The sequence below is a fragment of the Coregonus lavaretus genome (assembly GCF_964263955.1).
Source record: "Coregonus lavaretus genome assembly, contig: HAP1_SCAFFOLD_8165, whole genome shotgun sequence".
In the NCBI taxonomy this organism is placed as follows: Eukaryota; Metazoa; Chordata; class Actinopteri; order Salmoniformes; family Salmonidae; genus Coregonus; species Coregonus lavaretus.
The window spans coordinates 297-14,041 of NW_028160264.1; the positions used below are offsets into that span (position 1 = coordinate 297).

The following is a 13,745-nucleotide window of genomic DNA, read 5'->3' on the forward strand; positions in this document are numbered from 1 at the left end:
GGGAGCTGTCCAGAGGAGGGAGAAGTTAGCCTTTTGTTTTTTTCTCAGGTCGATCAGGCTGAAGTAATAATTCCTGCTTGTCTCCATGGTAAAGTGCTGCACAGTGGGACCTGTGATGCGATGCTGCCACGCTCCCTTCCTCCTACCACCCCTCCCTCCCTCGCTCCCTCCCTCTCTCCCATCCTCCCAGCCTTCCTTCCCTTCCCCTCCCTCCCACCCACCCTTCCTTCCTTCCTTCCATGCTTCCTTCCCTCCCACCCTCCCTCCAGGAGCTCTGTTAATAGATGACAGGCAGGGCTGATGATAGTTATTTTCTCCAGTCAGCCATCTTGACAGGATGCTGAGGGAGGCTGTGGCCTTTCTCTGAACCAACGGGAGATGAAGGCAATCCAGCCTGCTGGATGATTGTGACCTATAACTAAGTTTTAGCGCCTGCTGTTTGACTAGATGGCTGTTTTCTAGAGGATTGGAAGGCCCTCATTTATTTTGTGCAATGTTAGGTGTGAGCCACACAATGATTTTACTTTAAATCTGCTCTGTATGTGTCAAGGATTATGTTGCAAATCATTGAGGTGTGACAAAAACTTTAATTGTACCATAAAATCGTTGTGTTCTTGGAGAATAATTATCTGAAGTGACTTCAGCTCAGCAAGTTTTACTGAATGCCTGTAATTATTTTGATTGTAGCCTACAGGCATTCAGAAATCATAGATACTTTTTTATTTTCCCATCACTATGGGGGCTGCGGTAGCCTTGAGGGTAGAGAAGCGGGCCAGCAACTGGAAGGTTGGCGGTTCAAATCCCACTGCTGACAAGGGCAAAACTCTGGTGGGAGTAAGCTAGCAACTGGAGGGTTGCTGGCATCGATGTCACAGGTGACACCTACTGCTGACGTTCCCTTGAGCAAGGAACTTATGTGTTGGATAAAAAGCAGAGGACACATTTCCATCCTGTATGGACTAATAAAGCTAAGCAGAATAAGGGCCTACAGTTGGGACTCTACAAAACACTGTTGGCAATGAAAGAGACCATTGCTCTCCAAGGCTGCATCTGCTGCAGAGCCACAAGCGCTGTTCCTAGTTCAAGATGTTGTTCCCAAGGCTGGTTGAGGACAATAACCAACACAGCAGAATATGAAGCCCATTATGAATTATTTAGAAACTGCTAGTTTCAAGTTAATCTGGGAGGGCTCTTTAACGTTTGTTTTTAATTGACAGACATTTTACCATTCAATTTACAGAGATAGTAAAGTTTATAATGATGGCTAGGCACATGGCCTACTTCAGGAAGGATCAGACAAGCCAATCTATCAATCCAGTCATTACAAAAAATCAACAATCGTTGAGTGCAAAAACAAACATGTACCAAGGCTGTAGAAGATGCTATCATTCACTATTGTCACGAATGTCTGTAGAATGCGGTAGGCCAGAGTCAAGCGCAGGACACAGAATGAAAATGAAGATCCACTTTACTGAATAGTAAAGAAAATACAAACAAAACCTCCACACAAGGGAGGAGCAAACCCGCTCACAAATGACACTCGTACAAGCAACAAACGCACACACCACACAGTGGACGTGAACAGGTTAAATAGGGAAGACCAAATAACATAATAGGGAACAGGTGTGCAACAACAGACAACAATTAGATGAACATAGAAACATAAAACATAGAGCGGCAGCAGCTAGTACTCTGGTGACGACGAACGCCGAAGCCTGCCCGAGCCAGAAGGAAGGGCAGTCTCGGCAGAATCCGTGACAACTATGCTGAACTTAGACCCTTAGCGTATTGTGAGACTAAAGCCAGAGTGTTGTGGTTTATGTCCCTGTCAGGTGCATCAGTACTATGGTTCTCTACCTGAGGACAGGGTGCCGTATGTGAACAGCCCAGGAGAAAAGCATCGCATCAAACAGCTGATTCACCAGCTGCCCCCACACGACAACGAGGTGACACACTAGTTTACCTGATACTCTGTGTCTAGTGACCTTTGACACATTCACGCAGCGATGTCTGATATTTTTGATATGGGTGAAAAAATTGTGTGTTGGTTTGGTCGTCAGGTCCGATACTGCAACACGCTGGACGACGAGGAGAAGAGGGAGCTCAAGCTCTTCAGTAACCAGAGAAAGAGGGACAACCTGGGAAGAGGCAACGTCCGCCCCTTCCCGCTGTCCATCAGTGGAGCCATCTGCGAACAGGTACTCACTGCTGACACAAAACAAACATCACATAAATCCTACAGCACAAAGAGCAGATACATAGAGGGCACCACTAGGGGATGGTGCAAATGGGATAAAATCCATGCTACAGCAAATCTAATTTATATTTGAAAATAAAGTCAGCTTGCTACTCAGATCTGTTCTTCACATTTAGAAACATTGGATTATTCATATCGAAACTGGCTTCTCTCTCCCCCTCCGTCTCTCTCTCCCCTTCCCTCTCTCTCCCCCTCCTTCTCTCTCCCCCTCCTCTTCTCTCCCCCTCCTTCTTCCTTCCCCCTCTGTACATGTATTTTCTCTGACTCTTACTTTCTAACTCTTTCCATCTATTTATATCTTGCCCCCTCTTCCTCTCTTCCCTGCCTCCCTTCCTTCTCTCTCTCTCTCTCTCTCTCTCTCTCTCTCTCTCTCTCTCTCTCTCTCTCTCTCTCTCTCTCTCTCAGTGTGGGGGCCAGATAAATGGACGAGACATTGTGGTGTTTGCATCGCGGGCAGGCCACGGCCTGGTGTGGCACCCTCACTGCTTCGTGTGCTGCATGTGCGAGGAGCTCCTGGTGGACCTCATCTACTTCCACCAAGAAGGGAAGATCTACTGCGGCCGGCACCATGCCGAGAGGCTCAAACCCCGCTGCTGTGCCTGCGATGAAGTAAGCCCGCCTGAGCTTAGAGGAATGGGGTGGTGGGGTGGTCGGCTGGGTTAGCTAGAGCTCAGGGTGAGATGGGGTTTAGGGGGTATGGAGTGTTGAGGAGTCTCACCTTCCACATCTCAGTTATCCAGCTCTGAGGAAGTCTTGCTGGGTTTGACTAAGTCATTTTTCTGCTAATTCTAACATGTGTGTGATCTTAACTTGGTAAGAATCTGTCTCTGCTTGGTGTGTATCTCTCACCCTCTCTAGTGGTCTATGGTTTGACAGTCTGTTCTCTGTCTCTCCTGCATATTATATTTAATTATCTTTGCTGATGATTTTGGTCTCTCTCTATTTGCTTTAGATTCTCTTTGCTGATGATTGTGATATATGGTCTGTCTCTCTCACTCTCTCTCTCACTCTCACTATCTCTCTCTCTCTCTCTCTCTCTCTCTCTCTCTCTCTCTCTCTCTCTCTCTCTCTCTCTCTCTCTCTCTCTCTCTCTCTCTCTCTCTCTCTCTCTCTTTCTCGTTCTCTGCTTTAGATTATCTTTGCTGATGAGTGCACGGAGGCGGAGGGCAGGCATTGGCACATGAAGCACTTCTGCTGCTATGAGTGTGAGGCTCCGCTGGGCGGCCAGCGCTACATTATGAAGGATGGACGTCCACACTGCTGCAACTGCTTTGAGTCCCTCTACGCAGAGTACTGCGACGCCTGCGGTGAACACATAGGTAAATGGTTCTAGATGTTTCCTGAACATGATGTATACATACACTGAGTGTACAAAACATTAGGAACTCATTCCATGACATAGACTGCCCAGGTGTATCCAGGTGAAAGCTATGATCCCTTATTGATGTCACTTCAATCAGTTTATTTACTACTCTCCTTTGTAATTATCAGATTGTATGTTTAATAAAAAAATCATGTAACGATGCTATGTTCTTCAAAACTCGCCTGCTCATCTATCTTTACCTCTATGTAACTGCTACTCTCTTCCTCCATCTCTCTAAGTCTCTCTTGTTGACTTTATATCCATCCCTGGTTTCCTTTTTACCATTTCTTATTCCCTTGACCTATTTTTCTCCCTTTCTCACTCTCTGTAGCTAGGTTTCCATCCAATTGGTGACAGATTTTAATGTGAATATTCTAAAATCCGCATATAGAAAATAAGCGCATTTTCCCACCAGTGGTGTTTCCACCCAACAGACTTGTGAATAGAAAATAGTGCGTGATGACATAGTGCACACAAAATGCACTTTTTCACTTACGTTTTTATGTACCGAATACAAATCTAAAGTTCAATATGTATCCATCACATTTTCAACTCTACCAATAGTTTTATTATGGAGAATATTTGTCAAATAGCAGTCAAGCATCAATCATCATGTCACCAGAATAAGACACCTTGATACTAATTGAAAGGAGCATCAAGATCACTGTGCACTTTCAACACTGTGAAGTTCATCATAACTTATTTCATCTGTAACCTGATAAACTGCATGACTTTACTTGCATAAAAAGAATGGATGGAAACGCGCTTAGTCTCTCCTTTTACATGTATCTTGCCCCCTGTTTTCTAGTCTCTATGACTGTGTTGTTCCCACATACCATCAGTCTCCCTTTGTCTCTCTCTGTGTCTCTACCTCCATCTCTCCATGTTTCAACTGATTTCATTAACATGTTTTACCAGTGACGATAACCTAATGGAGCCATTCAAAAAACCTGTGGTCGTTAAGTGCGAACAGTCATAAAATCTGAGATAGAAATCAATAGCTTCAATTATTCATGACTAAAGCATATAACCGGAAAAAAATACATTACATACCAAATTACTGTAAAAGTCATTTGTATAGCAGTTGTCAGTCGATAGCAGAACAGAACAGAAAACTACGACCCCTGTGCAGCACACAGCTGTGCTAAGACATGGCTGGCTAGGGAAATGAAGGTGGTTATTATCTGCTGCCCAGGATTCAGTTAGACAGAGGGAAACTGTGAACCATTCAGACCCAGAGGACGCCATGTTGTGTCCAGATGGAGCCTGTGAAAGATGATTAGTTCCCTTTGTTTAGGAGGAGGGCCTCCAATAAATGTATTTTTAGTGAGTTATTTATTGAGTTATTATACAGACAGCATAATCGCAGTTTTGGGTAAAATCACAATATCAACCTTCTGGGAAATAAAACACAGTGTTTGTGCTATATTTAATTTCTTCTTCCAGTAAATATCATTAAAATATTTTGTAGGCTCATGTTTTACAGATTAGCTGGGACTCTGAGCAGGCTCTTCAGAGACTGTGTGCTTGGCTCAGCTCATTACTGAGGAATGTTACAGTCTCTCACTGTAGATAATGGGTTTCAGCCAGTCAGTTAGACTGACGGTAATGCTACTGATATACCGTATGCCAGTATTCTTTCATCCAAAGTTCAAGCCTCCAATTTTCTGTGATCATTAAGACTCATTTTGTGATATCCCGACACTGACACCTTATTAGTAGTAAGTATTATTTCTAATTCTAATGCCAGGATCTAATCCTCTCCCCAGGCATTGACCAGGGCCAAATGACGTATGACGGGCAGCATTGGCATGCCACAGAGGAGTGTTTCTGCTGTGCCCGCTGTAAACGCTCCCTCCTGGGGCGCCCCTTTCTGCCCAAACAGGGACAGATCTACTGCTCACGCTCCTGCAGCGCCGGACAGGTGAACAATCAGCATTTAACTGACTGTTCTGGTGACACTTGTATGTGTGTTTTCTATGTATTTAAATTATGTAATCAATTCCATCAATCAGGACCCAGATGAATCCGACTCCTCGGACTCGGCCTTCCAGAGTGCCCGCTCCCGTGAGTCCCGCCACAGCACCAAGATCATAAAACAGGATCACCGAAATGCCGAGCAGGAGCGTCGCCAGCCAGCGCCCATGCCTGACCGTCTGTCTGTCGAGGTGGACCCCCTGTCTATCCATATGGACCGTCTGAGCCTTGGCTCCAGCCAGACACCCAGTCGAACATCCAGCCGAACCCCCAGTCGCACCCCCAGCCGCACCCCTAGTCTCAACCAGGTGTGGATGAGCCGGGACGAAACTTACCCCCCAGCATATGAGGCTGCCTATGAGGGCTCCCCGCGGGACCCCTCTCCAACCCCCACGCCCCTGCTCCTGGGCCCGTGTAACCCCAGGCAGGGCTACAGCCCCAGCCCCAAACCCCACCCTCCAACCCAGAGCTCTGGCAACCCAGGGAAGAGGCCAGAGTCCTGGGTTAAAGAGCAGGGCAACACCAAGCGGACGCCCATGGCGGCATTGAGGGGCCAATCCTTCCAGGACAACTGGATCCACCACAGCCAGGACGAGTTCCGGCCACCCAAGCTAAAGACCCAGATGAGCTTTAACGAGGTGTCCAGCCAAGGCCAGGGCTTCTCAGACAAAAGGAGCATCAGCATGCATGGCTTCCAGAGGGACAGCAGGCCCCCCCTAACCAGGAACGCCATGAGCAATGGCATTAGCTTCACAGAGCCCCTCACCCCTCTGGAACAAACCCCCCGAGGATCCATGGAGTCTCTGGCCCTGTCCAACGCTACAGGTACTGTACCCTGTCACCTGAGTTTAGAAGATAGACAGTAGATATGTTGTAATATGATAATATGGCTAATGATAATTTATTACCTGATTGGGAGCATAAATAACCTGTCTATGTATCTTTCCCAGGTAACTCTCTGGACGGAGTCAGTAAGCGTCAGGAGCACCTGTCCAGGTTCTCCATGCCAGACCTTAGTAAGGACTCTGGGATGAATGTGTCTGAGAAGAGCAACATGGGGACACTGGGTTCCCCTGTCCAGTTCCACAGCTCTGAGTCCCTGACCTCCTCTCGGCCATACAGGAACCTGAATGCGCCCGTGCAGGTGGGGTACCCCCTGGGGTACTGGGATGCCCCCCAGCCCTTGGCCTTTGAAGGTAAAGGTCATGTGGGCCTGATGGGGAGTAGTGGCAACCTCCGCATGCCTCCCATGAGTGAAAGGACACCTCGTCGGCGGCCCAATGAGCCAGAGCTCATACGGCAACAACAACCACCAACGCAACCACGGCGACGCAAACACCGCGGCAACGGTAATGATGGAAATGGCAACCACCGCAGCAGCGGTCGCCACCACAGGCGCTCTCGACGCTCACGCTCTGACAACGCCCTCCACCTGGCGGCCGACCGGGCAAATCACATGATGGAACCACCGCACCGTCGCGTTCAGGAGGACTACGACCGTTTCCCCGCTGGCCGCACCACCCGGGACCTGTTTGGGGTGGGGGGCATGGGCGGATACAGACAGCAGCCTTATAGACCCTGCCCCCGCACCACCTCAGACCTCACCCTGCACAATGCAGCGGGAGGCGGGAGGATGCAGCCGCTGGGCCTGGGGGGGCCATACTGGGGTGGTGAGGGGTACGGGGAGGGGGCAGACCCCTGGTTCTCCAGCTGCTCCTCATCCTCTGAGTCTGAGGAAGATGAGGGGTACTTCCTGGGTGAGCCCATCCCCAGACCTGTCCAGCTACGCTACCTCAACAATGAGGAGCTGCGCCACAGATACAGCCCTACAGGGGTGGGAGGGATGGGGGGCCACCATGGACCCCTACATGGACCCCTACATGGACCCCTACATGGACCCCTACATGGAGGAAACCACGGGCAGCTGCACGGACAGCTACACATGCGCCAGAGGAGGAAGAGCAAGAACTGCATCATCTCATAGAGAGAGGAAGGGAGAAAGGGAGTGGGAGGGAGACAGAGAAAAATGAAGTGAGAGAGATAGGGGGAGAGAGAGTATGTGAAAGAGTGTATGTATCAGAGAGAGAGAGAGAGAGAGAGAGAGAGAGAGAGAGATAGATAGGCATATATATATATATATATATATATATATATTTGATGTGTGTGAGTTACACAACTGGCTCTGTGTGTGTGTGTGTGTGGGGGGGGGGGGGGGTTGTTTGTGTACACCTACACAGTATGATCTAATCAGAACAGGAAGCCTGCAAAGGACTGGCTTCTTACACAACTGCAATGTTTACAATGACTGACATGGATTCAGGTCACTAACAATTGGCATGAGCATCACATTTGTATTGTTTACTGTTTATTATATACAACAAGAAAGGTTATAAACAGTGTGTGTGTGTGTGTGTGTGTGTGTGTGTGTGTGTGTGTGTGTGTGTGTGTGTGTGTGTGTGTGTGTGTGTGTGTGTGTGTGTGTGTGTGTGTGTGTGTGTGTGTGTGTGTGTGTGTGTGTGTGTGTGTGTGTGTGTGTGTGTGTGTGTGTGTGCGTGCGTGCGTGCGTGTGTGAGAGAGATACATCTACAGATACATCACAGAAATACTGGACTTATTCATAAAATGTACTGCCGTAGTAAATTTACTAGCTGTTTTTTCAAACCAGTTAAAACATATATAGAAATTGGATTCATGCATGCATAATGTTCAGTATGTCAACAAGGCATAAAATAATACAGCAAATAGTTGCAATTCATGCTGGAATTTAGCAACTATTTAGCATTGTTTTCCGTCTTGAAACAGACGGGGGATAAATTCACCATGTCTGTAAAGTTTAAGGAATGCTCCCAAATGACTCAGTTTCAAAGAAGTAATGGTACACAACTACAAGAGCTCTACGGGCCGAAGTGCTCACATATTATATGTACCTACTGGACCTTGGAAAACCACCTGAGTGGACCTCTCATACCAGTGATCCACCAATGACTTATAATCAGTCCATCACTTACTAAGGAGAACCAAAAACTGCCTGGCACACACCACAGGCCTCCAAAACCAGCCAGCTGGCTGCATGATTGTGGAAAATGTGTGCTAGATTCCGTACAGTGAAACCAAGAGCTGCTGAATGTACAGTATCGTTGGCTAGCCGACCGTGTTATCACCCTGTATAAATAGCCTGTTGAACCTAACCCTGTGCTGTGTGCTTTACATAGCCTACTGCCCACCGTCCATGCTTACCAAGGACAGCTCTAGCCTCTACTCCTTGGCCATTCAGGCACAGTACTGTCCCATATGGTCCCGTTTTCTCCTGCAACATGCTTTGTTTTTCAACATTATTATACCACTACTAGATTCATAATAATACATTTAATAATAATAATAACAATAATAATATCTGTTAAATGTATATAACAGTAAAATAAATGTTATTTAAGTTATGGATGTAGTAATGTAAATGTTCTGTACATAATGGCCCTACATATTTATATATATTTTGTAACTACAGAATCATTATTTGTATAACATGATGTAGAGATAGAAAAGGCTTGCATGTTTATTTGTTGATGTTGTGTCATATTGGAATTAAAGTGGATTTTAATTAACAGTGAAAATGTCACGTCTTCTTTTGATAACACTATAATAATAGCCTTGTTTAATAGGCCATTATAATTGCTAATACATTTTAATAAAGCTGCTTGCTCCAGATTTATGTGGTTGGTTCTAGCTGTGGTCCTCTGTAGCTCAGTTGGTAGAGCATGGCACATGGTGCATGCATGACTAGGTCGCTTTGGATAAAAGCGTCTGCTAAATGGCATATATTATTACGTATATTATGGAATCCCATGTTGGTTTGGTTGATTGACAGTCCCTGTCCCTCCTGACGTCACTCCAACCTCTGGTGTGGAAACTCCATCTGTTCATTACCAGTCTGTTGCTAATAAGCCCATTTTATACCTGGTTCTAACTTGCATCCTTTGTCCTGATGTTGTCCACATTCTGATTGTGGCCACATTTTCAGACAGGTGTAGACGATTAAAAGCTGCATTCTGATCCTTATTATCCCGCCTTTTAAAATCATTGACAGGTGGCACCATTGACTTATAGCATTAATATGTGTCTTTAAAAAAAATACGATTTTGAAAGAACAGCTGTCAAATAATATCCATACAGGGAGGGACATAGAAATCTGGTCACAATGCGGACACAGTGGACCGATATGAGACACATTTTAATACCATGCATTGACATATTTCTGAAAATGTGGGCACAATCAGAATGTGGGCAAGATCAGGACAAAGGACGCATGTAATCGACAAGTATAAAATAGTATTTGACTGACTAACTGGCTGGCTGCTTAGTGATCATACATCCATCTACATCAGGGTTCCCAAACTGGTGGCCCGCTGGCTTAATTTGGCCCACGTGTGATTTTATTTGGCCACCCAAGTGAAAACATGTTTATTGAAATGTATTGAAAATTAAATACAGAAACATCTCATTTACATAAGTATTTGTATTTGTATTTATTATGGAGCCCCATTAGCTGCTGCCAAGGCAGCAGCTACTCTTCCTGGGGTCCAGCAAAATTGAGGCAGTTTACAACACATTCACAGATTGTATACTACCACATACAGTGGGGAAAACTATTCAACCTGGTTTTGGAGAGTTGCTGCTTCCCTGATATTTGGAACCACGGACTCATAACACTCATATATATATATATACAGTGGGGAAAAAAAAGTATTTAGTCAGCCACCAATTGTGCAAGTTCTCCCACTTAAAAAGATGAGAGAGGCCTGTAATTTTCATCATAGGTACACGTCAACTATGACAGACAAATTGAGGAAAGAAAATCCAGAAAATCACATTGTAGGATTTTTTATGAATTTATTTGCAAATTATGGTGGAAAATAAGTATTTGGTCACCTACAAACAAGCAAGATTTCTGGCTCTCACAGACCTGTAACTTCTTCTTTAAGAGGCTCCTCTGTCCTCCACTCGTTACCTGTATTAATGGCACCTGTTTGAACTTGTTATCAGTATAAAATACACCTGTCCACAACCTCAAACAGTCACACTCCAAACTCCACTATGGCCAAGACCAAAGAGCTGTCAAAGGACACCAGAAACAACATTGTAGACCTGCACCATGCTGGGAAGACTGAATCTGCAATAGGTAAGCAGCTTGGTTTGAAGAAATCAACTGTGGGAGCAATTATTAGGAAATGGAAGACATACAAGACCACTGATAATCTCCCTCGATCTGGGGCTCCACGCAAGATCTCACCCCATGGGGTCAAAATGATCACAAGAACGGTGAGCAAAAGCTGGGACCAAAGTAACAAAGCCTACCATCAGTAACACACTACGCCGCCAGGGACTCAAATCCTGCAGTGCCAGACGTGTCCCCCTGCTTAAGCCAGTACATGTCCAGGCCCGTCTGAAGTTTGCTAGAGTGCATTTGGATGATCCAGAAGAGGATTGGGAGAATGTCATATGGTCAGGTGAAACCAAAATATAACTTTTTGGTAAAAACTCAACTCGTCGTGTTTGGAGGACAAAGAATGCTGAGTTGCATCCAAAGAACACCATACCTACTGTGAAGCATGGGGGTGGAAACATCATGCTTTGGGGCTGTTTTTCTGCAAAGGGACCAGGACGACTGATCCGTGTAAAGGAAAGAATGAATGGGGTCATGTATCCTGAGATTTTGAGTGGAAACCTCCTTCCATCAGCAAGGGCATTGAAGATGAAACGTGGCTGGGTCTTTCAGCATGACAATGATCCCAAACACACCGCCCGGGCAACGAAGGAGTGGCTTCGTAAGAAGCATTTCAAGGTCCTGGAGTGGCCTAGCCAGTCTCCAGATCTCAACCCCATAGAAAATCTTTGGAGGGAGTTGAAAGTCTGTGTTGCCCAGCGACAGCCCCAAAACAGCACTGCTCTAGAGGAGATCTGCATGGAGGAATGGGCCAAAATACCAGCAACAGTGTGTGAAAACCTTGTGAAGACTTACAGAAAACGTTTGACCTGTGTCATTGCCAACAAAGGGTATATAACAAAGTATTGAGAAACTTTTGTTATTGACCAAATACTTATTTTCCACCATAATTTGCAAATAAATTCATTAAAAATCCTACAATGTGATTTTCTGGATTTTTTTTTCTCATTTTGTCTGTCATAGTTGATGTGTACCTATGATGAAAATTACAGGCCTCTCTCATCTTTTTAAGTGGGAGAACTTGCACAATTGGTGGCTGACTAAATACTTTTTTCCCCCACTGTATCTACAGTACAAAATCCATGTGTATGTGTGTGTATAGTGCGTATGTTATCGCGTGTATGCATGTGTCTGTGCCTATGTTTGTGTTGCTTCACAGTCCCCGCTGTTCCATAAGGTGTATTTTATCAGTTTTTTAAATCTAATTTTACTGCTTGTATCAGTTACTTGATGTGGAATAGAGTTCCATGTAGTCATGGCTCTATGTAGTACTGTGCACCTCCCATAGTCTGTTCTGGATTTGGGGACTGTGAAGAGACCTCTTGTGGCATGTCTTGTGTGGTATGCATGGGTGTCCGAGCTGTTCACCAGTAGTTCAAACAGACAGCTTGGTGCATTCAACATGTCAATACCTCTCATAAATACAAGTAGTGATGAAGTCAATCTCTCCAAGTAGTGATGAAGTCTATCTCACACCCTTAAGTCAATACTTTGTAGAAGCACCTTTGGTGGTGATTAAAGGTGTGAGTCTTTTGGGGTAAGTCTCTAAGAGCTTTACACACCTGGATTGTACAATATTTGCCCATTATTATTTTAAAAATGTCAAGTTGATTGTTGATCATTGCTAAACAGCCATTTTCATGTCTTGCCATAGATTTTCAAGACAATTTAAGTCAAAACTGTAACTAGGCCACTCAGGAACATTCAATGTTGTCTTGGTGAGCAACTCCAGTGTAGATTTGGCCTTGTGTTTTAGGTTATTGTCATGCTGAAAGGTGAATTAATCTCCCCATGTCTGTTGGAAAGCACACTGAACCAGGTTTTCCTCTATGATTTTGCCTGTGCTTATAGCTGTATTCTGTTTATTTTTATCTTAAGAAACTCCCTAGTCCTTGCCGATAACAAGCATACCCATAACATGATGCAGCCACCAACACGCTTGAAAATATGAAGAGTGGTACTCAGTGATGTGTTGTGTTGGATTTGCACCAAAGATAACACTTTGTATTGAGGACTAAAAGTTCATTTCTTTGCCTCAGTTTTTTTGCAGTATTAATTACTGTAAGTGCATTGTTGCGAACAAGAGGCATGTTTTGGAATATTTGTATTCTGTACAGGCTTCCATCTTTTCACTCTGTCATTTAGGTTCGTATTGTGGAGTAACTACAATGTTGTTGATCCATCCTCACTTTTGTCATATCACAACCATTCAACTCTGTAACTGTTTTAAAATCACCATTGGCTTCATGGTTAAATCCCTGAGCGGTTTACTTCCTCTCCGGCAACTGAGTTAGTAAGGACGCCTGTATCTTTGTAGTGACTGGGTGTACTGATGTAAGGGTTGGTGTGAGGTGTGACCCAGGTGCGGTGCAGGATAGACAGTAGGCAGTAGGCAAGGATGGTGAAACAAGGATCTTTACTGGGGGTCCCAAAAGCTAGGATACAAAACAACAGACTATTAACGAAAACAAATGAGGAGCACATAGGTCTCCCAAAACAGGCTGACAGCAAACAAAATGAAATACTAACTCTTACAGAAAACAACAAAGATACAGGGAGAACACTTCTCGAGTACCTGTACTACCGTCTCGTGATCAGACACTGAAACGTACTGCTTGACATAAAGGAACTAGCAGAGAAAACTGAGCAGTCCCGACTGTGAGTGAGGAGGTGCCTATGGTTGTCGGAGTTTGACACCTAGTGGGTCGCTCCGGAACTGCGACCCCCTCCTGTAACATACTGATACACCATCCAAATTCTAATTAATAACTTCACCATGCTCAAAGGGATATTCAGTTTTTTTTTTCTTCTACCAATCGGTGCCCTTCTTTGCGACCTCCCTGCTCTTTGTTGTTCAATCTGTGCTTGAAATTCACTACTCAATTGAGGGACCATACAGAAAATTGTATGTGTGGGGTACAGACATG

General features: G+C 45.1%; 1 protein-coding gene across 1 annotated transcript; it reads left to right on the top strand.

The window, feature by feature from the left end:
- Positions 1-735: 735 nt before the first annotated feature.
- On the top strand, positions 736-7,581 carry LOC311121973 (prickle-like protein 2; the record flags this gene model as incomplete). Its single annotated transcript, XM_084196402.1, has 8 exons — positions 736-834; positions 1,803-1,946; positions 2,061-2,198; positions 2,663-2,866; positions 3,390-3,576; positions 5,390-5,544; positions 5,636-6,422; positions 6,548-7,581. The coding sequence occupies 8 exons, from the start codon at positions 736-738 to the stop codon at positions 7,579-7,581; spliced, it is 2,748 nt and encodes a 915-aa protein (XP_084052528.1).
- Between the last annotated feature and the right edge of the window lie 6,164 nt (positions 7,582-13,745).